This window comes from Phoxinus phoxinus (assembly GCF_949152265.1).
Source record: "Phoxinus phoxinus genome assembly, chromosome: 10".
NCBI classification, from domain to species: Eukaryota; Metazoa; Chordata; class Actinopteri; order Cypriniformes; family Leuciscidae; genus Phoxinus; species Phoxinus phoxinus.
This window is the reverse complement of record NC_136885.1, coordinates 36,867,870-36,894,318: the sequence shown is the minus strand read 5'-3', so window position 1 is coordinate 36,894,318 and position 26,449 is coordinate 36,867,870. Positions and strand designations below refer to the sequence as shown.

The following is a 26,449-nucleotide window of genomic DNA, read 5'->3' as shown; positions in this document are numbered from 1 at the left end:
TCAAACTACAGCATTTGACCTGAGATTAAACTCAAACTACAACATATAATCTGAGATTAAACTCAAACTACAACATATAATCTGAGATTAAACTCAAACTACAACATATAACCTGTGATTAAACTCAAACTACAGCATCTGACCTGAGATTAAACTCAAACTACAGCATCTAACCTGAGATTAAACTCAAACTACAACATCTAACCTGAGATTAAACTCAAACTACAACATCTAACCTGAGATTAAACTCAAACTACAGCATCTAAACTGAGATTAAACTCAAACTACAGCATCTAACCTGAGATTAAACTCAAACTACAGCATCTGACCTGAGATTAAACTCAAACTAAAGCTTCTAACCTGAGATTAAACTCAAACTACAGCTAAAAAAGCATCTAATCTGATATTACACTCAGACTACAGCTAAAAAGCATTTAATCTGATATTACACTCAAACTACAGCATCTAACCTGAGATTAAACTCAAACTACAGCATCTAACCTGAGATTAAACTCAAACTACAGCATCTAACCTGAGATTAAACTCAAACTACAGCATCTAACCTGAGATTAAATTCAAACTACAGCATCTAACCTGAAATTAAACTCAAACTACAGGATCTAACCTGAGATTAAGCTTAAACTACAACATCTAACCTGAAATTAAATTCAAACTACAGCTAAAAAAGCATCTAATCTGATATTACACTCAAACTACAGCATCTGACCTAAGATTAAACTCAAACTACAGCATCTAACCTGAGATTAAACTCAAACTACAACATCTAACCTGAGATTAAACTCAAACTACAACATCTAACCTGAGATTAAACTCAAACTACAGCATCTAAACTGAGATTAAACTCAAACTACAGCATCTAACCTGAGATTAAACTCAAACTACAGCATCTGACCTGAGATTAAACTCAAACTAAAGCTTCTAACCTGAGATTAAACTCAAACTACAGCTAAAAAAGCATCTAATCTGATATTACACTCAGACTACAGCTAAAAAGCATTTAATCTGATATTACACTCAAACTACAGCATCTAACCTGAGATTAAACTCAAACTACAGCATCTAACCTGAGATTAAACTCAAACTACAGCATCTAACCTGAGATTAAACTCAAACTACAGCATCTAACCTGAGATTAAATTCAAACTACAGCATCTAACCTGAAATTAAACTCAAACTACAGGATCTAACCTGAGATTAAGCTTAAACTACAACATCTAACCTGAAATTAAATTCAAACTACAGCTAAAAAAGCATCTAATCTGATATTACACTCAAACTACAGCATCTGACCTGAGATTAAACTCAAACTACAGCTAAAAAAAACATCTAATCTGAAATTAAACTCAAACTACAGCTAAAAAAAGCATCTAATCTGAGATTAAACTCAAACTACAGCATCTGACCTGAGATTAAACTCAAACTACAGCATCTGACCTGAGATTAAACTCAAACTACAGCATCTGACCTGAGATTAAACTCAAACTACAGCTAAAAAAAACATCTAATCTGAGATTAAACTCAAACTAAAGCATCTAACCTGAGATTAAACTCAATCTACAGATAAAACAGCCTCTAATCTGATAATAAACTCAGTGTATTGATTGACTGTACTCCTGTACTTCGTCCCATCTTTCCCTACACTAGCGACATTATTTATCAGCCTATTGTTTCCTTATGATTTTAGGATTCATTTTGACGTTAATGACTATCTTCAATAGGAATGTTGTTTCAGGATCAAGACGTGTGCGTTTCTGTGGTCTATGAGCTCAAGTTTTGTGTTCACAGGTCTATATCGTGGGGATCTGCATTGCAGTGTGTGGAAACTTTCTCATCAGCATCTCCTTAAATATCCAGGTGAACCTCGACACACTCTTCAACATGAACATACACTCAATCTGCTCTTCAGTGTTTCAGTGTTTAGATCTCTGCTGGTGTTTGCTGTGCAGAAATACACACACATGCGTCAATCTCAGCGAGGGACGAGGCCGTACTACACCAGTCGTCTGTGGTGGTGTGGGATCTTGCTCATGGGATTGGGAGAACTGGGAAACTTTGCTGCGTATGGATTTGCTCCGGCGTCGCTCATCGCTCCTCTCGGCTGTGTGTCTGTCATCGGTAAAACAACACAGTAAAACACCACATCAGAGACAGTAAAACACCACATCAGGGACAGTAAAACACCACATCAGAGACAGTAAAACACCACATAAGGGACAGTAAAACACCACAGTAAAACACCATATCAGAGACAGTAAAACACCACAGTAAAACACCACATCAGAGACAGTAAAACACCACATCAGAGACAGTAAAACACCATATCAGGGACAGTAAAACACCACATCAGAGACAGTAAAACGCCACAGTAAAACACCATATCAGGGACAGTAAAACACCACAGTAAAACAACACATCAGAGACAGTAAAACACCACATCAGAGACAGTAAAAATCCACAGTAAAACACCATATCAGGGACAGTAAAACACCACATCAGGGACAGTAAAACACCATATCAGGGACAGTAAAACACCACAGTAAAACACCATATCAGGGACAGTAAAACACCACAGTAAAACACCACATCAGAGACAGTAAAACACCACAGTAAAACACCATATCAGGGACAGTAAAACACCACAGTAAAACACCACATCAGAGACAGTAAAACACCACATCAGAGACAGTAAAACACCACAGTAAAACACCATATCAGGGACAGTAAAACACCACAGTAAAACACCACATCAGAGACAGTAAAACACCACAGTAAAACACCATACCAGGGACAGTAAAACACCACAGTAAAACACCACATCAGAGACAGTAAAACACCACATCAGAGACAGTAAACACCACATCAGAGACAGTAAAACACCACAGTAAACACCATATCAGGGACAGTAAACACCACATCAGAGACAGTAAAACACCACATCAGAGACAGTAAACACCATATCAGGGACAGTAAAACACCACATCAGAGACAGTAAAACACCACAGTAAAACACCATATCAGGGACAGTAAAACACCACAGTAAAACACCACATCAGAGACAGTAAAACACCACAGTAAAACACCATATCAGGGACAGTAAAACACCACAGTAAAACACAACATCAGAGACAGTAAAACACCACATCAGAGACAGTAAAACACCACAGTAAAACACCACATCAGGGACAGTAAACACCACATCAGGGACAGTAAAACACCACAGTAAAACACCACATCAGAGACAGTAAAACACCACATCAGAGACAGTAAAACACCACATCAGAGACAATAAACACCACATCAGAGACAGTAAACACCACATCAGAGACAGTAAAACACCACATCAGAGACAGTAAAACACCACATCAGAGACAGTAAAACACCACAGTAAAACACCATATCAGGGACAGTAAAACACCACAGTAAAACACCACATCAGAGACAGTAAAACACCACAGTAAAACACCACATCAGAGACAGTAAAACACCACAGTAAAACACCACATCAGAGACAGTAAAACACCATATCAGGGACAGTAAAAACACCACAGTAAAACACCACATCAGAGACAGTAAAACACCACATCAGAGACAGTAAACACCACATCAGAGACAGTAAACACCACATCAGAGACAGTAAAACACCACAGTAAACACCATATCAGGGACAGTAAACACCATATCAGAGACAGTAAAACACCACATCAGAGACAGTAAACACCATATCAGAGACAGTAAAACACCACATCAGAGACAGTAAAACACCACAGTAAAACACCATATCAGGGACAGTAAAACACCACAGTAAAACACCACATCAGAGACAGTAAAACACCACAGTAAAACACCATATCAGGGACAGTAAAACACCACAGTAAAACACCACATCAGAGACAGTAAAACACCACAGTAAAACACCACACCAGGGACAGTAAAACACCACAGTAAAACACCACATCAGAGACAGTAAAACACCACAGTAAAACACCATATCAGGGACAGTAAAACACCACAGTAAAACACCACATCAGAGACAGTAAAACACCACATCAGGGACAGTAAAACACAACATCAGAGACAGTAAAACACCACATCAGAGACAGTAAACACCACATCAGAGACAGTAAACACCACATCAGAGACAGTAAAACACCACATCAGAGACAGTAAACACCACATCAGGGACAGTAAAACACCACAGTAAAAGACCATATCAGGGACAGTAAACACCACAGTAAAACACCACATCAGGGACAGTAAAACACCACAGTAAAACACCACATCAGGGACAGTAAACACCACAGTAAAACACCACATCAGGGACAGTAAAACACCACAGTAAAACACCACATCAGAGACAGTAAACACCACATCAGAGACAGTAAAACACCACATCAGAGACAGTAAAACACCACATCAGAGACAGTAAAACACCACATCAGAGACAGTAAAACACCACATCAGGGACAGTAAAACACCACAGTAAAACACCACATCAGAGACAGTAAAACACCACATCAGGGACAGTAAAACACCACAGTAAAACACCACATCAGAGACAGTAAAACACCACATCAGAGACAGTAAAACACCACACCAGAGACAGTAAAACACCACAGTAAAACACCACATCGGGGACAGTAAAACACCACAGTAAAACACCACATCAGAGACAGTAAAACACCACATCAGAGACAGTAAAACACCACATCAGAGACAGTAAAACACCACATCAGAGACAGTAAAACACCACATCAGGGACAGTAAAACACCACAGTAAAACACCACATCAGAGACAGTAAAACACCACATCAGAGACAGTAAAACACCACATCAGAGACAGTAAAACACCACAGTAAAACACCACATCAGAGACAGTAAAACACCACATCAGAGACAGTAAAACACCACATCAGAGACAGTAAAACACCACAGTAAAACACCACATCAGAGACCGTAAAACACCACATCAGAGACAGTAAAACACCACATCAGAGACAGTAAAACACCACATCAGAGACAGTAAAACACCACATCAGGGACAGTAAAACACCACAGTAAAACACCAAATCAGAGACAGTAAAACACCACATCAGAGACCGTAAAACACCACAGTAAAACACCACATCAGGGACAGTAAAACACCACATCAGAGACAGTAAAACACCACATCAGGGACAGTAAAACACCACATCAGGGACAGTAAAACACCACATCAGAGACAGTAAAACACCACAGTAAAACACCACATCAGGGACAGTAAAACACCACAGTAAAACAGCACATCAGGGACAGTTAAACACCACATCAGGGACAGTAAAACACCACATCAGGGACAGTAAAACACCACATCAGAGACAGTAAAACACCACATCAGGGACAGTAAAACACCACATCAGAGACAGTAAAACACCACATCAGAGACTGTAAAACACCACATCAGAGACAGTAAAACACCACAGTAAAACACCACATCAGAGACAGTAAAACACCACATCAGAGACAGTAAAACACCACATCAGAGACAGTAAAACACCACATCAGAGACAGTAAAACACCACATCAGGGACAGTAAAACACCACAGTAAAACACGACATCAGAGACAGTAAAACACCACATCAGAGACAGTAAAACACCACATCAAAGACAGTAAAACACCACATCAGAGACAGTAAAACACCACAGTAAAACACCACATCAGAGACAGTAAAACACCACATCAGAGACAGTAAAACACCACATCAAAGACAGTAAAACACCACATCAGAGACAGTAAAACACCACATCAGAGACAGTAAAACACCACATCAGAGACAGTAAAACACCACATCAGAGACAGTAAAACACCACATCAGAGACAGTAAAACACCACAGTAAAACACCACATCAGAGACAGTAAAACACCACATCAGAGACAGTAAAACACCACATCAGAGACAGTAAAACACCACATCAGAAACAGTAAAACACCACATCAGAGACAGTAAAACACCACATCAGGGACAGTAAAACACCACAGTAAAACACCACATCAGAGACAGTAAAACACCACATCAGAGACAGTAAAACACCACATCAGGGACAGTAAAACACCACATCAAAGACAGTAAAACACCACAGTAAAACACCACATCAGGGACAGTAAAACACCACATCAAAGACAGTAAAACACCACAGTAAAACACCACATCAGGGACAGTAAAACACCACATCAGAGACAGTAAAACACCACATCAGGGACAGTAAAACACCACAGTAAAACACCACATCAAAGACAGTAAAACACCACATCAGGGACAGTAAAACACCACATCAGGGACAGTAAAACACCACATCAAAGACAGTAAAACACCACAGTAAAACACCACATCAGGGACAGTAAAACACCACAGTAAAACACCACATCAGGGACAGTAAAACACCAAAGTAAAACACCACATCAGAGGCAGTAAAACACCACATCAGAGACAGTAAAACACCACAGTAAAACACCAAATCAGAGACAGGAAAACACCACATCAAAAACAGTAAAACACCACAGTAAAACACCACATCAGGGACAGTAAAACACCACATCAGGGACAGTAAAACACCACATCAGAGACAGTAAAACACCACAGTAAAACACCACATCAGGGACAGTAAAACACCACAGTAAAACACCACATCAGGGACAGTAAAACACCACAGTAAAACACCACATCAGGGACAGTAAAACACCACATCAGGGACAGTAAAACACCACATCAGAGACAGTAAAACACCACAGTAAAACACCACATCAGGGACAGTAAAAACACCACAGTAAAACACCACATCAGGGACAGTTAAACACCACATCAGGGACAGTAAAACACCACATCAGGGACAGTAAAACACCACATCAGGGACAGTTAAACACCACATCAGGGAACATAAGACAGTAAAACACCACATCAGGGACAGTAAAACACCACATCAGAGACAGTAAAACACCACATCAGAGACAGTAAAACACCACATCAGGGACAGTAAAACACCACATCAGAGACAGTAAAACACCACATCAGAGACAGTAAAACACCACATCAGAGACAGTAAAACACCACATCAGAGACAGTAAAACACCACATCAGAGACAGTAAAACACCACATCAGAGACAGTAAAACACCACATCAGAGACAGTAAAACACCACATCAGAGACAGTAAAACACCACATCAGAGACAGTAAAACACCACATCAGAGACAGTAAAACACCACATCAGAGACAGTAAAACGCCACATCAGAGACAGTAAAACGCCACATCAGAGACAGTAAAACACCACATCAGGGACAGTAAAACACCACAGTAAAACACCACATCAGAGACAGTAAAACACCACATCAAAGACAGTAAAACACCACATCAGAGACAGTAAAACACAACATCAGGGACAGTAAAACACCACATCAGGGACAGTAAAACACCACAGTAAAACACCACATCAGAGACAGTAAAACACCACAGTAAAACACCACATCAGGGACAGTAAAACACCACATCAGGGACAGTAAAACACCACATCAGGGACAGTAAAACACCACATCAGAGACAGTAAAACACCACAGTAAAACACCACATCAGAGACAGTAAAACACCACATCAGAGACAGTTAACACCACAGTAAAACACCACATCAGAGACAGTAAAACACCACATCAGAGACAGTAAAACACCACAGTAAAACACCACATCAAAGACAGTAAAACACCACATCAGAGACAGTAAAACACCACAGTAAAACACCACATCAGAGACAGTAAAACACCACAGTAAAACACCACATCAGAGACAGTAAAACACCACATCAGGGACAGTAAAACACCACAGTAAAACACCACATCAGGGACAGTAAAACACCACAGTAAAACACCACATCAGAGACAGTAAAACACCACATCAGAGACAGTAAAACACCACAGTAAAACACCACATCAGAGACAGTAAAACACCACAGTAAAACACCACATCAGGGACAGTAAAACACCACAGTAAAACACCACATCAGGGACAGTAAAACACCACAGTAAAACACCACATCAGAGACAGTAAAACACCACAGTAAAACACCACACCAGGGACAGTAAAACACCACAGTAAAACACCACATCAGAGACAGTAAAACACCACAGTAAAACACCACATCAGAGACAGTAAAACACCACAGTAAAACACCACATCAGGGACAGTAAAACACCACAGTAAAACACCACATCAGAGACAGTAAAACACCACAGTAAAACACCACACCAGGGACAGTAAAACACCACAGTAAAACACCACATCAGGGACAGTAAAACACCACAGTAAAACACCACATCAGAGATAGTAAAACACCACACCAGGGACAGTAAAACACCACAGTAAAACACCACATCAGAGACAGTAAAACACCACATCAGAGACAGTAAAACACCACAGTAAAACACCACATCAGAGACAGTAAAACACCACATCAGAGACAGTAAAACACCACAGTAAAACACCACATCAGAGACAGTAAAACACCACATCAGAGACAGTAAACACCACAGTAAAACACCACATCAGAGACAGTAAAACACCACAGTAAAACACCACATCAGAGACAGTAAAACACCACATCAGGGACAGTAAAACACCACAGTAAAACACCACATCAGGGACAGTAAAACACCACAGTAAAACACCACATCAGAGACAGTAAAACACCACAGTAAAACACCACATCAGAGACAGTAAAACACCACAGTAAAACACCACATCAGGGACAGTAAAACACCACAGTAAAACACCACATCAGGGACAGTAAAACACCACAGTAAAACACCACATCAGAGACAGTAAAACACCACAGTAAAACACCACATCAGAGACAGTAAAACACCACAGTAAAACACCACATCAGGGACAGTAAAACACCACAGTAAAACACCACATCAGAGACAGTAAAACACCACAGTAAAACACCACACCAGGGACAGTAAAACACCACAGTAAAACACCACATCAGGGACAGTAAAACACCACAGTAAAACACCACATCAGAGACAGTAAAACACCACACCAGGGACAGTAAAACACCACAGTAAAACACCACATCAGAGACAGTAAAACACCACAGTAAAACACCACATCAGAGACAGTAAAACACCATATCAGAGACAGTAAAACACCACAGTAAAACACCACATCAGAGACAGTAAAACACCACATCAGAGACAGTAAACACCACAGTAAAACACCACATCAGAGACAGTAAAACACCACAGTAAAACACCACATCAGAGACAGTAAAACACCACATCAGGGACAGTAAAACACCACAGTAAAACACCACATCAGGGACAGTAAAACACCACAGTAAAACACCACATCAGAGACAGTAAAACACCACAGTAAAACACCACATCAGAGACAGTAAAACACCACAGTAAAACACCACATCAGGGACAGTAAAACACCACAGTAAAACACCACATCAGGGACAGTAAAACACCACAGTAAAACACCACATCAGAGACAGTAAAACACCACAGTAAAACACCACACCAGGGACAGTAAAACAGCACATCAGAGACAGTAAAACACCACATCAGAGACAGTAAAACACCACATCAGAGACAGTAAAACACCACAGTAAAACACCACATCAGAGACAGTAAAACACCACAGTAAAACACCACATCAGAGACAGTAAAACACCACATCAGAGACAGTAAAACACCACAGTAAAACACCACATCAAAGACAGTAAAACACCACATCAGAGACAGTAAAACACCACAGTAAAACACCACATCAGAGACAGTAAAACACCACAGTAAAACACCACATCAGAGACAGTAAAACACCACATCAGGGACAGTAAAACACCACAGTAAAACACCACATCAGGGACAGTAAAACACCACAGTAAAACACCACATCAGAGACAGTAAAACACCACATCAGAGACAGTAAAACACCACAGTAAAACACCACATCAGAGACAGTAAAACACCACAGTAAAACACCACATCAGGGACAGTAAAACACCACAGTAAAACACCACATCAGGGACAGTAAAACACCACAGTAAAACACCACATCAGAGACAGTAAAACACCACAGTAAAACACCACACCAGGGACAGTAAAACACCACAGTAAAACACCACATCAGAGACAGTAAAACACCACAGTAAAACACCACATCAGAGACAGTAAAACACCACAGTAAAACACCACATCAGGGACAGTAAAACACCACAGTAAAACACCACATCAGAGACAGTAAAACACCACAGTAAAACACCACACCAGGGACAGTAAAACACCACAGTAAAACACCACATCAGGGACAGTAAAACACCACAGTAAAACACCACATCAGAGATAGTAAAACACCACACCAGGGACAGTAAAACACCACAGTAAAACACCACATCAGAGACAGTAAAACACCACATCAGAGACAGTAAAACACCACAGTAAAACACCACATCAGAGACAGTAAAACACCACATCAGAGACAGTAAAACACCACAGTAAAACACCACATCAGAGACAGTAAAACACCACATCAGAGACAGTAAACACCACAGTAAAACACCACATCAGAGACAGTAAAACACCACAGTAAAACACCACATCAGAGACAGTAAAACACCACATCAGGGACAGTAAAACACCACAGTAAAACACCACATCAGGGACAGTAAAACACCACAGTAAAACACCACATCAGAGACAGTAAAACACCACAGTAAAACACCACATCAGAGACAGTAAAACACCACAGTAAAACACCACATCAGGGACAGTAAAACACCACAGTAAAACACCACATCAGGGACAGTAAAACACCACAGTAAAACACCACATCAGAGACAGTAAAACACCACAGTAAAACACCACATCAGAGACAGTAAAACACCACAGTAAAACACCACATCAGGGACAGTAAAACACCACAGTAAAACACCACATCAGAGACAGTAAAACACCACAGTAAAACACCACACCAGGGACAGTAAAACACCACAGTAAAACACCACATCAGGGACAGTAAAACACCACAGTAAAACACCACATCAGAGACAGTAAAACACCACACCAGGGACAGTAAAACACCACAGTAAAACACCACATCAGAGACAGTAAAACACCACATCAGAGACAGTAAAACACCACAGTAAAAGACCACATCAGAGACAGTAAAACACCATATCAGAGACAGTAAAACACCACAGTAAAACACCACATCAGAGACAGTAAAACACCACATCAGAGACAGTAAACACCACAGTAAAACACCACATCAGAGACAGTAAAACACCACAGTAAAACACCACATCAGAGACAGTAAAACACCACATCAGGGACAGTAAAACACCACAGTAAAACACCACATCAGGGACAGTAAAACACCACAGTAAAACACCACATCAGAGACAGTAAAACACCACAGTAAAACACCACATCAGAGACAGTAAAACACCACAGTAAAACACCACAGTAAAACACCACATCAGAGACAGTAAAACACCACAGTAAAACACCACATCAGGGACAGTAAAACACCACAGTAAAACACCACAGTAAAACACCACATCAGAGACAGTAAAACACCACAGTAAAACACCACATCAGGGACAGTAAAACACCACAGTAAAACACCACATCAGGGACAGTAAAACACCACAGTAAAACACCACATCAGGGACAGTAAAACACCACAGTAAAACACCACATCAGAGACAGTAAAACACCACAGTAAAACACCACACCAGGGACAGTAAAACACCACATCAGAGACAGTAAAACACCACATCAGAGACAGTAAAACACCACATCAGAGACAGTAAAACACCACAGTAAAACACCACATCAGAGACAGTAAAACACCACAGTAAAACACCACACCAGGGACAGTAAAACACCACATCAGAGACAGTAAAACACCACATCAGGGACAGTAAAACACCACATCAGGGACAGTAAAACACCACAGTAAAACACCACATCAGAGACAGTAAAACACCACACCAGGGACAGTAAAACACCACAGTAAAACACCACATCAGAGACAGTAAAACACCACAGTAAAACACCACATCAGGGACAGTAAAACACCACAGTAAAACACCACATCAGAGACAGTAAAACACCACAGTAAAACACCACATCAGGGACAGTAAAACACCACATCAGAGACAGTAAAACACCACAGTAAAACACCACATCAGGGACAGTAAAACACCACATCAGAGACAGTAAAACACCACAGTAAAACACCACATCAGGGACAGTAAAACCACATCAGAGACAGTAAAACACCACATCAGGGACAGTAAAATACCACAGTAAAACACCACATCAGAGACAGTAAAACACCACATCAGAGACAGTAAAACACCACATCAGAGACAGTAAAACACCACATCAGGGACAGTAAAACACCACATCAGGGACAGTAAAACACCACAGTAAAACACCACATCAGAGACAGTAAAACACCACAGTAAAACACCACATCAGGGACAGTAAAACACCACAGTAAAACACCACATCAGGGACAGTAAAACACCACAGTAAAACACCACAGTAAAACACCACATCAGGGACAGTAAAACACCACATCAGGGACAGTAAAACACCACAGTAAAACACCACATCAGGGACAGTAAAACACCACAGTAAAACACCACATCAGAGACAGTAAAACACCACATCAGAGACAGTAAAACACCACATCAGGGACAGTAAAACACCACATCAGAGACAGTAAAACACCACAGTAAAACACCACATCAGAGACAGTAAAACACCACATCAGAGACAGTAAAACACCACAGTAAAACACCACATCAGGGACAGTAAAACACCACAGTAAAACACCACATCAGAGACAGTAAAACACCACAGTAAAACACCACATCAGGGACAGTAAAACACCACAGTAAAACACCACATCAGAGACAGTAAAACACCACATCAGAGACAGTAAAACACCACATCAGGGACAGTAAAACACCACATCAGAGACAGTAAAACACCACAGTAAAACACCACATCAGAGACAGTAAAACACCACATCAGAGACAGTAAAACACCACAGTAAAACACCACATCAGGGACAGTAAAACACCACAGTAAAACACCACATCAGAGACAGTAAAACACCACAGTAAAACACCACATCAGGGACAGTAAAACACCACATCATGGACAGTAAAACACCACATCAGAGACAGTAAAACACCACATCAGAGACAGTAAAACACCACATCAGGGACAGTAAAACACCACAGTAAAACACCACAGTAAAACACCACATCAGAGACAGTAAAACACCACATCAGGGACAGTAAAACACCACATCAGGGACAGTAAAACACCACATCAGGGACAGTAAAACACCACATCAGAGACAGTAAAACACCACATCAGAGACAGTAAAACACCACAGTAAAACACCACATCAGGGACAGTAAAACACCACATCAGGGACAGTAAAACACCACATCAGGGACAGTAAAACACCACATCAGAGACAGTAAAACACCACAGTAAAACACCACATCAGGGACAGTAAAACACCACAGTAAAACACCACATCAGGGACAGTAAAACACCACATCAGGGACAGTAAAACACCACATCAGGGACAGTAAAACACCACATCATGAACAGTAAAACACCACATCAGAGACAGTAAAACACCACATCAGAGACAGTAAAACACCACATCAGAGACAGTTAAACACCACATCAGAGACAGTAAAACACCACATCAGAGACAATAAAACACCACATCAGAGACAGTAAAACACCACATCAGAGACAGTAAAACACCACATCAGAGACAGTAAAACACCACATCAGAGACAGTAAAACACCACAGTAAAACACCACATCAGAGACAGTAAAACACCACATCAGGGACGGTTAAACACCACATCAGAGACAGTAAAACACCACATCAGAGACAGTAAAACACCACAGTAAAACACCACATCAGAGACAGTAAAACACCACATCAGGGACGGTTAAACACCACATCAGAGACAGTAAAACACCACATCAGAGACAGTAAAACACCACAGTAAAACACCACATCAGAGACAGTAAAACACCACAGTAAAACACCACATCAGAGACAGTAAAACACCACAGTAAAACACCACATCAGAGACAGTAAAACACCACATCAGAGACAGTAAAACACCACATCAGAGACAGTAAAACACCACATCAGGGACAGTAAAACACCACATCAGGGACAGTAAAACACCACATCAGGGACAGTAAAACACCACAGTAAAACACCATATCAGAGACAGTAAAACACCACATCAGAGACAGTAAAACACCACATCAGGGACAGTAAAACACCACATCAGGGACAGTAAAACACCACAGTAAAACAGCACACTCAGTATTTTACTCTTCTAATGGCGTTTAAAGCTTTTAATGTTGGTTCTTCTCTTTCAGCGAGTGCTGTTATTTCTGTGTTGTTCCTCAAGGAAACGTTACGTGCTTCAGATATCCTCGGTGAGATCACATTCATATTCGCGCCTCAAGTTCTCGTCTACTATTGTTATACTGTAAAATAATGAAACTCAAAGGTCACCAGAATGTATGAGCCGGTCAGAGCTAAAGCCCCTCCTGTGAACGAACAGCTTTATTACAAGATTGTCAATCGTGTGTTCGTGTTCACAGGAGGAGCTTTAGCTCTGACCGGCACATACTTTCTGGTGACCTTTGCCCCTCATTCGTCCCCTCATGTGACGGCCAACATGGTGGAGCGCTCGCTGGTCAGCTGGCTCTTCCTCATCTACTTCGTGAGTTTCATCTCCTCACACTTCAAACCCACCAAGAAGCCATTGGAAAAGTGACACAAACACAAACACAACTGAATATAAATGCTGTGGTGCTTGAGGAGTGTTTTATCTGTCTCTGCAGTCGTTTGAAGCGATCCTCTTCGCTGTCCTGATGTATCTGTACAACTGCAGGAACATGAAGCACATCGTGATCATCATGGTCATGGTGGCGTTACTCGGTGAGAATATACGTATGAGACTGAAGATAATGAGAAAGTGTCTGCTTCCTTTTGTTATTTTTTACTTCTTCAAGATAGGTACGAAACTTGGTAAAGGTTTTGGCACTTGCGATGTGAACACAAAAAAATCCTGGTCATGATTCGAACAGGTTAAATGGTCCTGTAAACGATAGTCACACTCGTGCTCCTCGTGGTCTAGTGGGAGCATTTGGTACTGCAGCCAAACAACATCTCACTGAAAGCTCATTTACTGAGATATCAACCTCAAATTTGGAACACAACTTGTTTAGATTTATGGCTTTGATTTTCTCACAGTTTTAGAGTAAAACTTGTTTTTGAAAATACAGTGGGGAGAACAAGTATTTGATACTATTTGACATTTATTTATTGAAGAGGAATAACCCCTTGAGATGAACCATCTCGTTTTCGAGGGGGTCCTCAATTCTAAGTACAGAAATTAACATTGACCTTACAGCAGCAGTCAAATAAAACAGAAAACAACAACAACTTACACTGCCGGTTTTGCAGGTTTTCCCACTTACAAAGCATGTAGAGGTCTGTAATTTTTATCATAGGAAATCTTCAACTGTGAGTGACGGAATCTAAGACAAAAATCCAGAAAATCACATTGTTTGATTTTTAAGTAATTACTTAGCATTTTATTACATGACATAAGTATTTGATACAGCAGAAAAGCCAAACTTAATATTTGGTACAGAAACCTTTGTTTGCAGTTACAAAGATCATAGGTTTCCTGCAGTTCTGGACCAGGTTTGCACACACTGGGGATTCTGGCCCACTCCTCCATACACACCTTCTCCAGATCCTTCAGGTTTGCACACATTGGGGATTCTGACCCACTCCTCCATACACACCTTCTCCAGATCCTTCAGGTTTGCACACACTGGGGATTCTGGCCCACTCCTCCATACACACCTTCTCCAGATCCTTCAGGTTTGCACACACTGGGGATTCTGACCCACTCCTCCATACACACCTTCTGACCCACTCCTCCATACACACCTTCTGGCCCACTCCTCCATACGCACCTTCTCCAGATCCTTCAGGTTTGCACACACTGGGGATTCTGGCCCACTCCTCCATATACACCTTCTCCAGATCCTCCAGGTTTGCACACACTGGGGATTCTGTCCCACTCCTCCACACACACCTTCCTTCTCCAGATCCTTCAGGTTTGCACACACTGGGGATTCTGGCCCACTCCTCCACACACACCTTCTGGCCCACTCCTCCACAGACACCTTCTGGCCCACTCCTCCATACACACCTTCTCCAGATCCTTCAGGTTTGCACACACTGGGGATTCTGGCCCACTCCTCCATACACACCTTCTCCAGATCCTTCAGGTTTGCACACACTGGGGATTCTGGCCCACTCCTCCATACACACCTTCTACAGATCCTTCAGGTTTGCACACACTGGGGATTCTGGCCCACTCCTCCATGCACACCTTCTCCAGATCCTTCAGGTTTGCACACACTGGGGATTCTGGCCCACTCCTCCACACACACCTTCTCCAGATCCTTCAGGTTTGCACACACTGGGGATTCTGGCCCACTCCTCCATACACACCTTCTCCAGATCCTTCAGGTTTGCACACACTGGGGATTCTGGCCCACTCCTCCATACACACCTTCTCCAGATCCTTCAGGTTTGCACACACTGGGGATTCTGGCCCACTCCTCCATACACACCTTCTCCAGATCCTTCAGGTTTGCACACACTGGGGATTCTGGCCCACTCCTCCATACACACCTTCTCCAGATCCTTCAGGTTTGCACACACTGGGGATTCTGGCCCACTCCTCCATACACACCTTCTCCAGATCCTTCAGGTTTGCACACACTGGAGATTCTGGCCCACTCCTCCACACACACCTTCTCCAGATCCTTCAGGTTTGCACACACTGGGGATTCTGGCCTACTCCTCCATACACACCTTCTCCAGATCCTTCAGGTTTGCACACACTGGGGATTCTGGCCCACTCCTCCATACACACCTTCTCCAGATCCTTCAGGTTTGCACACACTGGGGATTCTGACCCACTCCTCCATACACACCTTCTGGCCCACTCCTCCATACACACCTTCTCCAGATCCTCCACATACACCTTCTCCAGATCCTCCAGGTTTGCACACACTGGGGATTCTGACCCACTCCTCCATACACACCTTCTCCAGATCCTTCAGGTTTGCACACACTGGGGATTCTGACCCACTCCTCCATACACACCTTCTCCAGATCCTTCAGGTTTGCACACACTGGGGATTCTGACCCACTCCTCCATACACACCTTCTCCAGATCCTTCAGGTTTCGGGGCTGTCGCTGGGCAATACGGACTCTCAGCTCCTCCAAAGATCTTCTATTGATTTCAGGTCTGGAGACTGGCTAGGCCACTCCAGGACCTTGAGATGCTTCTTACGGAGCCAGTCTTACGGAGCCAGTTGCCCTGGCTGTGTGTTTCGGGTCGCTGTCCTGCTGGGAGACCCAGCCACGACCCATCTTCAATGCTCTTACTGAGGGAAGGAGGTTGTTGGCCAAGATCTGGCGATACACGGCCCCATCCATCCTCCCCTCATACGGTGCAGTCGTCCGATCCCCTTTGCAGAAGAGCATCCCCAGAGAATGATGTGTCCACCTCCATGCTTCACTGTTGGGATGGTGTTCTTGGGGTTGTACTCATCCTTCTTCTTCCTCCAAACACGGCGAGTGGAGTTTAGAACAAAAAGCTCAATTTTTATCTCATCAGACCACATGACATTCTCCCATTCCTCCTCTGGATCATCCAGATGGTCAAGGCAGACTTCAGACGGGCCTGGACATGCGCTGGCTTGAGCAGAGGGACCTTGCGTGCGCTGCAGGAGTTTAATCCATGACGGCGTAGTGTGTTACTAATGGTTTTCTTTGAGACTGTAGCTCTCTTCAGGTCATTGACCAGGTCCTGCCGTGTAGTTCTGGGCTGACCCCTCTCCTTCCTCATGATCACTGATGCCCCTCGAGGTGAGATCTTGCATGCTGCCCCAGACCAAGGGAGATTGACCGTCATCTTGAACTTCTTCCATTTTCTAATAATTGCTGCAACAGTTGTTGCCTTCTCCTCAAGCTGATGCCTATTGTCCTGTAGCCCATCCCAGCCTTGTGCAGGTCTACAGTTTATCCCTGATGTCCTTACACAGCTCTCTGGTCTTGGCCACTGTGGAGAGGTTGGAGTCTGTTTGATTGAGTTTGTGGACAGGTGTCTTTTATACAGGTAATGAGTTTACATTTACATTTAGTCATTTAGCAGACGCTTTTATCCAAAGCGACTTACAACTGAGGACTACAGCAAGCGAGTCATCGTGAAGAGGCAAAAATAACGCAAGAAGTGCTCAAAATACAAAGTTCAGGCATTGCTCAGAGTAGCATAAGCCAAACAAGGGAGGATTAAAGTTTTTTTATTTTTTTATTATGTCAAGTGCTCACGGAAGAGATGAGTTTTCAGTTGTTTTTTGAATGTAGTCAGGGATTCTGCATTCCGGACGAGGGTAGGGAGATCATTCCACCAGCATGGAACCGTGAATGATTATTGTTTCATTATTGATTAGTGTTTTTGTGGCTTTCTGTGATGGACCCACGAGCCGTCACTCATTGACCGATCGCAGGCTTCTGGTAGGGATGTAGACTCGTAGGAGCGAGTGAAAGTAGGAGGAGCTGAGCCTGTGGTCGATCTGTAAGCAAGCGTCAATGCCTTGAACTTGATGCGAGCAGCGTGGAGAGGAGAGGAGAGGAGTGACGTGGGCCCTTTTGGGCTCGTTGAAGACAAGACGGGCTGCAGCCTTCTGGATCATTTGTAGAGGTTTAGTTGCACATGATGGAAGACCAGCCAGAAGAGCATTGCAGTAATCAAGCCTAGAGATAACCAAGGCCTGGGCGAGAAGTTGTGTTGCATGCTCAGTTAGGAAGGGCCTGATCTTCCTGATGTTGTGCAGTGCAAACCTGCATGATCGAGCTGTCTTTGTGATGTGGTCTTTGAAGGTCAGATGCTCATCAAATGTTACTCCAAGGTTTCTGACCGACCTTGATGGGGTGATTAAAGTTGAATCTAGCTGGATAGTGAAGTCGTGCTGTAGAGACGGATTGGCAGGGAGGACGAGAAGCTCAGTCTTTGCCAGGTTGAGCTGCAGGTGATGTTCCTTCATCCATGCCGAGATGTCTGCCAGGCAGCTTGAGATATGTGCAGCTACTGTGGGATCATCAGGTTGAAATGAGAGGTAGAGCTGGGTGTCATCAGCATAGCAGTGGTAAGAAAAGCCATGTGCCTGTATGATGGGTCCCAGTGATGTGGTGTAAATGGAGAAGAGGAGCGGTCCCAGAACTGAACCCTGAGGAACCCCTGTAGTCAGTTGATGTGCTTTGGATACCTCGCCACTCCAAGCGATCCTGAAGGACCTTCCTGTGAGATAGGACTCAAACCAGTGGAGAGGAGTTCCTGTGATGCCCAGTGATGAGAGGGTGGACAGGAGGATCTGATGATTCACAGTGCCGAAGGCAGCAGACAGATCCAGGAGAATGAGAACTGATGATTTGGAGGCAGCTTTTGCGATCCGTAGGGCTTCTGTGACTGACAGCAATGCAGTCTCGGTTGAATGCCCTTTCTTGAAGCCAGATTGGTTTACATCTAGTTGGTTGGTCAGAGAGAGGAGAGGAAAAATGATACTTGGTTGAAGGCAACTCGTTCAAGTGTTTTCACAATGAATGGTAGGAGAGAGACAGGTCTGTAAGTTCAAACAGGGGCAGTTAATACAGGTAATGAGTGGAGAACAGGAGGGCTTCTTAAAGAAAAACTAACAGGTCTGTGAGAGCCAGATTCTTACTGGTTGGTAGGTGATCAAATACTTATGTCATGCAATAAAATGCAAATTAATGATTTGAAAAACATACAATGTGATTTTCTGGATTTTTGGATTTTTTAGATTCCTATGTAGAATCTAACTCACAGTAGAAGAGTACCTATGATAAAAATTACAGACCTCTACATGCTTTGTAAGTAGGAAAACCTGCAAAATCGGCAGTGTATCAAATATTTGTTCTCCCCACTTCATATACAACTTGAAAATAGTATATTAGTGCATTTTTCATAACAATAAACGTAAAATTGTGTAACTTTTTTTTTGTTCACTTTTTAAAACTAGTTTTTTTTTTATTTCCTAGTTTTGGCATAGAAACACTTCAGTCTAGTCTTCAGTCTAGTTTGAGAATGATTGATCCTGAAGCGCAGAGACGTTGTGTGTGTGTGTGTGTGTGTGTGTGTGTGTGTGTTGCAGCGTCGGTGACGGTGATCTCGGTGAAGGCCGTTTCAGGAATGATCACGGAGACGATCCGAGGAAGTCACTTACAGCTCACCTATCCCATCTTCTACATCATGTTCATCATCATGATCATATCCTGCGCCTTCCAGATCAAGTGCGTCTCTCTCTCTCACCCACACACACACACACACAAACTCACAGTATTTTGCTGGGAATAATCCCGCTGGTCTCTTGGATCCGCTCAGGTTCCTGAATCAGGCCATGAAGCTGTTCGACGCCACTGAGATCGTGCCCATCAACTACGTGTTCTTCACCGCCAGCGCCATCGTCGCCGGTCAGTCGAGCTCAGAAGTGTTGCGGCTTCGCTTCATCCCTGGAAACACAAAAATAACTGAAAAAATATACTTGTATTTCTAGGCATTTTATTTTATGAAGAATTTTATGGTTTATCCGTGATATACATCATCATGTTTGTGGTCGGGTGAGCATTTCTTGAACATTTTTACAATTATTATTTATAACAATATTTGCCACTTGTGTGTTTGTGGCTTAAGGTGTGTGTGTGTGTGTGTGTGTGTGTGTGTGTGTGTGTGTGTGTGTGTGTGTGTGTGTGTGTGTGTGTGTGTGTGTGTGTGTGTGTGTGTGTGTGTGTGGCTCAGGTGTCTGCTGGCATTCACTGGAGTTTTCCTGATCGCACGAGCTCGTCCCAGAATCAAGATGGACAGCGTGTTCATTTCCATGGGCCAGATTCCAGGTATCTCTCGATAACGCCTGATAGTCCAGGGATCGAGCCGGACGTGAATATAATATAGAAAATAATCATTTTGTTTGTTTTTTTTCAGGCAAAAGTTGTACGGATAAAGTGCAGCCGCAGCCAGAGGACAAGAAATATGGAACGCTGGCGTCTAAATTCACATGCAACAGCGGAATACAGCAGGACGAGCCGTAGAGAGAGAGAGAGAGAGAGAGAGAACTGCAGTAACACTCAGTGTGTGTGTGTGTGTGTGTGTGTGTGTGTGTGTTTAAGAATGTGTGTGAGTGTGTATGTGTCTGTGTGAGTGTGTATGCGTGTGTGTGTGTGAGAGAGAGTCTAACTATAAAATAGTTCATTTTGAATGCATAACTGTCTAAGTGTTATGCGAGCAGTGTGATTTTTAAAAAATAAACAATGTAACATGAAAAAAACAGAGTCTGATACTTTGCCTGAATGAAAAACATGACAAAATGACTAGTATTGTATAAAATACACACACACACACACACACACCTCGTGAAGGTAAAGTGTGTGACTAGCACTGGATGCTGCATCATTAATGTTGCCTGAGCAGAAACTAGAGGACGTTTAATTGAACACTTTGGATAGTCAATACACACACTACACTTCACCTCCTCCGCTGAGATGGAGGTTCACGACCATGTGTGGATTACCGTGGGCTGAATGCAAAGACACACAAAACCCTATTCGGACGGGACGGGGTTTGATTTAGCAATTTAGAAATTAAGCACTTTGAAATATAAAGTAAAACGTCCTTACGTATTTATTGTTTTGTAAACATTTTATAAAAATTGTAGTAAAAAAAAACTAAACATACATTTATCATCATGATTTTATAGAACTGGGTTCTTATAATAAACCCACTGGAAATACAAGTTTTAACTTATATAACGTACACATTATGTAATTAAGTGCAGAAATTAAAGTAATCTTACCTGAAACTGATATTACAGTAGCCAGTCTTAACAGTTTACGTGATTTGGCTCTTCTTCTTGATTTCATTTTTTTTATTTCTTCGCAGTGTACCGAACACATCTAACGTAACTTACATCCATTATCGGTGCGCAAAAAGCAGAAACTTGAATACCGGCACGATAGCGAGAGATTGTACGGTAGTTCACGTTGACCAAAACACACAAGAAAAAGCGTTTCGGAAACAAACATTTTCGGCAATCACAGACATTCGCATTCGGACGGGATTAGATTTCTCTGAGGACCGCCGAGTTTGACGAAAAACAGTAGGTAATTTGCTCTGGAATTTTTACAGAGGCCTCGTGAGAAAAAGACAGACATGGCAGATTCGGACAGAATTTAAATCTCTAACGTCCCCGTGAAACTAGTCCCGTCCGAATAGGGCTTTAGGCGGTCCCACGCCACAAGTTCAGGAGATACTGGAGTCATTGCATGGAGTCTCGGTTTTCAGTCCCTTAGACCTAAAGAGTTGAGAAGGAACCAGAGAGCATTCCCAAAACTGCATTCGTGACTTCTGCTGGGCAACTTTAATTCTTGCGTCTACCTTTTGGTTTCAAAAATGCTGCTGCCTCTTTCCATAGATTAATGGAGTATGTGCTTAAAGACATTGCTTCGTTTACATCGATGATATTGTGGTGTATTCCACAAATGAGCAGCAGCATTTACAGCCTTTGAGTCAAGTTTTCATTTGTTTACATCAAGCCGGACTGACTTTGAACCTCAAGAAATGCAAGCTTGTACAGAGATTATCCCTTTCCTGGGTCATGTTGTATCTGGGGAAGGTGTCAAGATCCTGGAGCTGCCGTCTGTGACTTTCCAGTTCCACAATCACTCAAGGACGTGCAAAGACTTTTGGGATTGGCAAGTTGGCATCATAAATTTATACCAAATATATCAGAGAAAGCCGCACCTCTTCATGCTCTAAAGAAGAAACAATCCCCTTGGACATGGACTAAGTCAAGTCAAGTCATCTTCATTTATACAGCGCTTTTAACAATGTAGAATGTTTCAAAGCTGCTTTACAGAGATAAACGTATAATTTAAGGTAACAGATTGCAATGTCAAGATGTTTTTGAAAGGATCAAAAAGGACTTAACTAAATCTCCAGTGTTAACTCCTCCTGATTTTAACAGTCTTAGTCTATTAAGATGCGAACTGACGCAAGCGACATCGGACTTGGGGCCGTTTTGAAAAATGATACGTAATTGCTCACGCGTCCAGACTTCTCCGTGGAGCAGAGCACTCATATTCCCAGACGGAAAAGGAGAGTTTGGCTGCGGTGAGGGCCATTGAGAAATGGAGACCCTATTTGGAGGGCAGACCATTTGAGGGGATTACAGACTCGGGTTTTCCAACATCCCAAACCTTCATCGAGGCTGACGCGATGGACACTTCATCGGCAGGGATTCGAGTTCAGCGTCAGGTAAAGTACCAGATACCTTAGCACGAAGCCTAGCGACTACTCCCCCTCGTCTGTTAGCCATGGTCAAATCTACCAGCTCTTCTGAAACTCCCCCTAATTTACCGCTAGACTGGTCCGTCATTGCTACCGCACAGTCCAATGACCCAGAGATCCAGGGGTTATGCAACAAGGCTGCAGGTCAACCCAGTCCTTGTCCTTCCAGAGTGCATTATGTCCTTAAAAATGGTTTCCTTCTTCGTAGTGTCCCAGACGGCCAGAAAGGTGGTCTACGAGGAGTTTCTCAAGTATGCCCATGACAATCCCTTAAGTGGACACCTGGGTCGGCCTAAAACATCACTACGACTGATGGAAATTGCTCACTAGCCAAGCTTAAGAGCTGACGCATGGAAATACTTTAAGGAATGTGAAACTTGTCAAAAGTATGAAACATAATTTTCAAAGCTGTCAAGTTACTTGCAATCAACACCAGTGTCGGAAGCCGGCACATGCCGAGTGTGGACCTGACGGGCCCTTTCCCCAAGAGCTCTGCTAGTTATGGTTAGGCTAATCTTTCAGTTGTAGTTGATTACTGTCCGAAGTGAGCTTTTTCCATTGAGGATGCCAAAGCTCCACAAATTACCCGTATTTTATTTGAGGAGATTTTTACAAGGTGGGGAACTCCTGTGTGTTTGGTATCTGACCGAGGAGTGCAGTTTACATCACACTTGTTAAGTCTTGTCTGCAAACAATGGGGAGTTATACAAGTCAAGTCACCATTTATACAGCGCTTTAACAATATAGAGTTTCACAGCAGCTTTACAGTGATAACAGGAGATTACAGTAACAGTGTTTTGGCTTTACAGCAGATCTAGAATAAAGTTATTGTCCAAATAAAGTTAGTTTTGATTGATTCACTTCCGTTGCAGAGATCATAAGTCATTAACTCAGGGGCCGCTAACACGACACCGCTCTAACAGAAAACCCTTACCGCGCTCCGGCCGCTCATCCGCACAACAGTGTTTGGAGCTCGAGAACGCAAACCTTTAAATAGGTTTTGAGCGTTTATATTTTTTGAAAAGCGTTATCTCCGCGTAAGGCCTAAAAACGCAAACCTGCGAAAACGCTGAAGGTGTGCACATGCGTATTACATGTTCAGTCTATAGGTATGCGCATTTGAATATATACGTGCCAGGCGTGTAGTCTTCCTTTACAAACTGACCTCAGCAAATTACTATAGTGCCTGAATGTGCTCCTGAAGTAAAGCTGGGCGTGTGGAGGAACGCAGCAGAACGCATGTAGAACCATCTCGCATGTTTAACTGCAAGACAAAGTTATACAAGAACACAACTGCATGAAATCTATCACACTGTGAAAGTGGTTTTTGAATATTTTATTATACAAATCTTACATATTGTACATTTAAACAAAATAAAATGTCTTCGCAAATCAAATATCACTCAAATCCCAGCAGAGAAAAAACTAATTTATGATTTAAAGAGTTTGTCATTTAAAAAAAAAAAGGTATAATTCAGCGCATGGACTTCGAAGTTCGACATGCATGAAGATCACAGAACAGCAGCTCACGAGGAACAGTCATGTGACACACTGACATTCAGGTGTCGAGGCTGATCTGGGCGAAGCAGTACTGCAGGGGCGAGGTGTGTGTGTGTGTGTGTGTGTGTGTGTGTGCGGGTGTGTGTGTGTGTGCTCAGGTGTCGAGGCTGATCTGGGCGAAGCGGTACTGCAGGGACGAGGGGTGTGTGTGTGTGTGTGCTCAGGTGTCGAGGCTAATCTGGGCGAAGCGGTACTGCAGGGACGAGGGGTGTGTGTGTGTGTGTGCTTGTGTGTGTGTGTGCTCAGGTGTCGAGGCTGATCTGGGCGAAGCGGTACTGCAGGGATGAGGGGTGTGTGTGTGTGTGTGTGTGTGTGTGTGTGTGTGCGCGTGTGTGTGTGTGTGCTCAGGTGTCGAGGCTGATCTGGGCGAAGCGGTACTGCAGGGATGAGGGGTGTGTGTGTGTGTGTGTGTGTGTGTGTGTGTGTGCGCGTGTGTGTGTGTGTGCTCAGGTGTCGAGGCTGATCTGGGCGAAGCGGTACTGCAGGGACGAGGGGTTGCGCAGGAGCAGGAGTCCGCGCTGGTCCTTTGGCTGCGTGAGGAGTGTGTGTGTGAGGCCGGTCAGGCTGATTAAGGCCAGAGCCTCTCCACACCCAGAGGTCAGAGAGAAGTCGCCCTGCGTGACCCATCCCAGAGTCTGCCGGCTGCAGTGGGACACGACCCTGGGAAGAGGAGGAGGACACACACCCCGCAGGACACGCTCCCGACGCTCCGGATCCGCAGGGTCACTCCGGGCCGGATCTGTGTGTCGGGGCTCCTGCGGGTCACTCCGGGCCGGATCTGTGTGTCGGGGCTCCTGCGGGTCCCTCAGGTGATCTGTGTGTCGGGGCTCCTGCGGGCCACTGCAGTGTCCATCTGTACGCAGCAGCTGGAGGTCAGAGGTCGTGGGCACACACACCATGGCGTGCAGCGCCGGCTGGCCTTTACTCAGCAGACGCAGACGCACCCAGATGAGAGAACGCCTGAACTCCTGCTGTAGAGCTGTAGCCGCCGCAGGGGTCAGCGGGGGGTCAGGGGTCACGCCCAGTCGGGTCAGAGGGGGGTCAGGGGTCATGCGCAGCCGGGTCCGAGGGGGGTCAGGGGTCATGCGCAGACGCATCCGATGCCGGATCCAACCAGACAGCAGCCGCAGCTCCTTCAGACTCCTGCAACACACACACACAATCAGATCAAATGTGATTTGTGGATTAACTGCTAAATTGAACAATCATAGAGTGAAAGTTTCCCAGGTAGTTTGTTTCACAGAAGGCTAGTTTGCACTTTTTAGGGCAGGGGTGCCTAATCCTGCTCCTGGCGATCGACTGTCCTGCAC

At 43.4% G+C, this 26,449-nt stretch overlaps 2 protein-coding genes across 3 annotated transcripts in view; one reads left to right on the top strand and one right to left on the bottom strand.

Annotated features, from left to right (window-relative positions):
• Positions 1–21,554, top strand: part of nipal2 (NIPA like domain containing 2) — a 22,300-nt gene extending 746 nt beyond the window's left edge. For both annotated transcript variants that reach the window (XM_079625778.1, XM_079625777.1), the window contains exons 3-12: positions 1,807–1,875; positions 1,968–2,136; positions 14,499–14,558; positions 14,727–14,848; positions 14,970–15,066; positions 20,392–20,530; positions 20,622–20,710; positions 20,794–20,857; positions 21,036–21,130; positions 21,219–21,554. In XM_079625778.1, coding sequence (XP_079481904.1) covers positions 1,807–1,875; positions 1,968–2,136; positions 14,499–14,558; positions 14,727–14,848; positions 14,970–15,066; positions 20,392–20,530; positions 20,622–20,710; positions 20,794–20,857; positions 21,036–21,130; positions 21,219–21,325 — 1,011 coding nt within the window. In that variant the 3' untranslated portion in view covers positions 21,326–21,554. The remainder of the gene's footprint in view (positions 1–1,806; positions 1,876–1,967; positions 2,137–14,498; positions 14,559–14,726; positions 14,849–14,969; positions 15,067–20,391; positions 20,531–20,621; positions 20,711–20,793; positions 20,858–21,035; positions 21,131–21,218) is intronic.
• A 3,354-nt stretch (positions 21,555–24,908) lies between these two features.
• pop1 (POP1 homolog, ribonuclease P/MRP subunit) overlaps positions 24,909–26,449 on the bottom strand; it is a 30,029-nt gene continuing 28,488 nt past the window's right edge. The window contains exon 16 of the mRNA XM_079625083.1: positions 24,909–26,282. Within this exon, the coding sequence (XP_079481209.1) occupies positions 25,586–26,282 (697 nt within the window). The 3' untranslated portion in view covers positions 24,909–25,585. The remainder of the gene's footprint in view (positions 26,283–26,449) is intronic.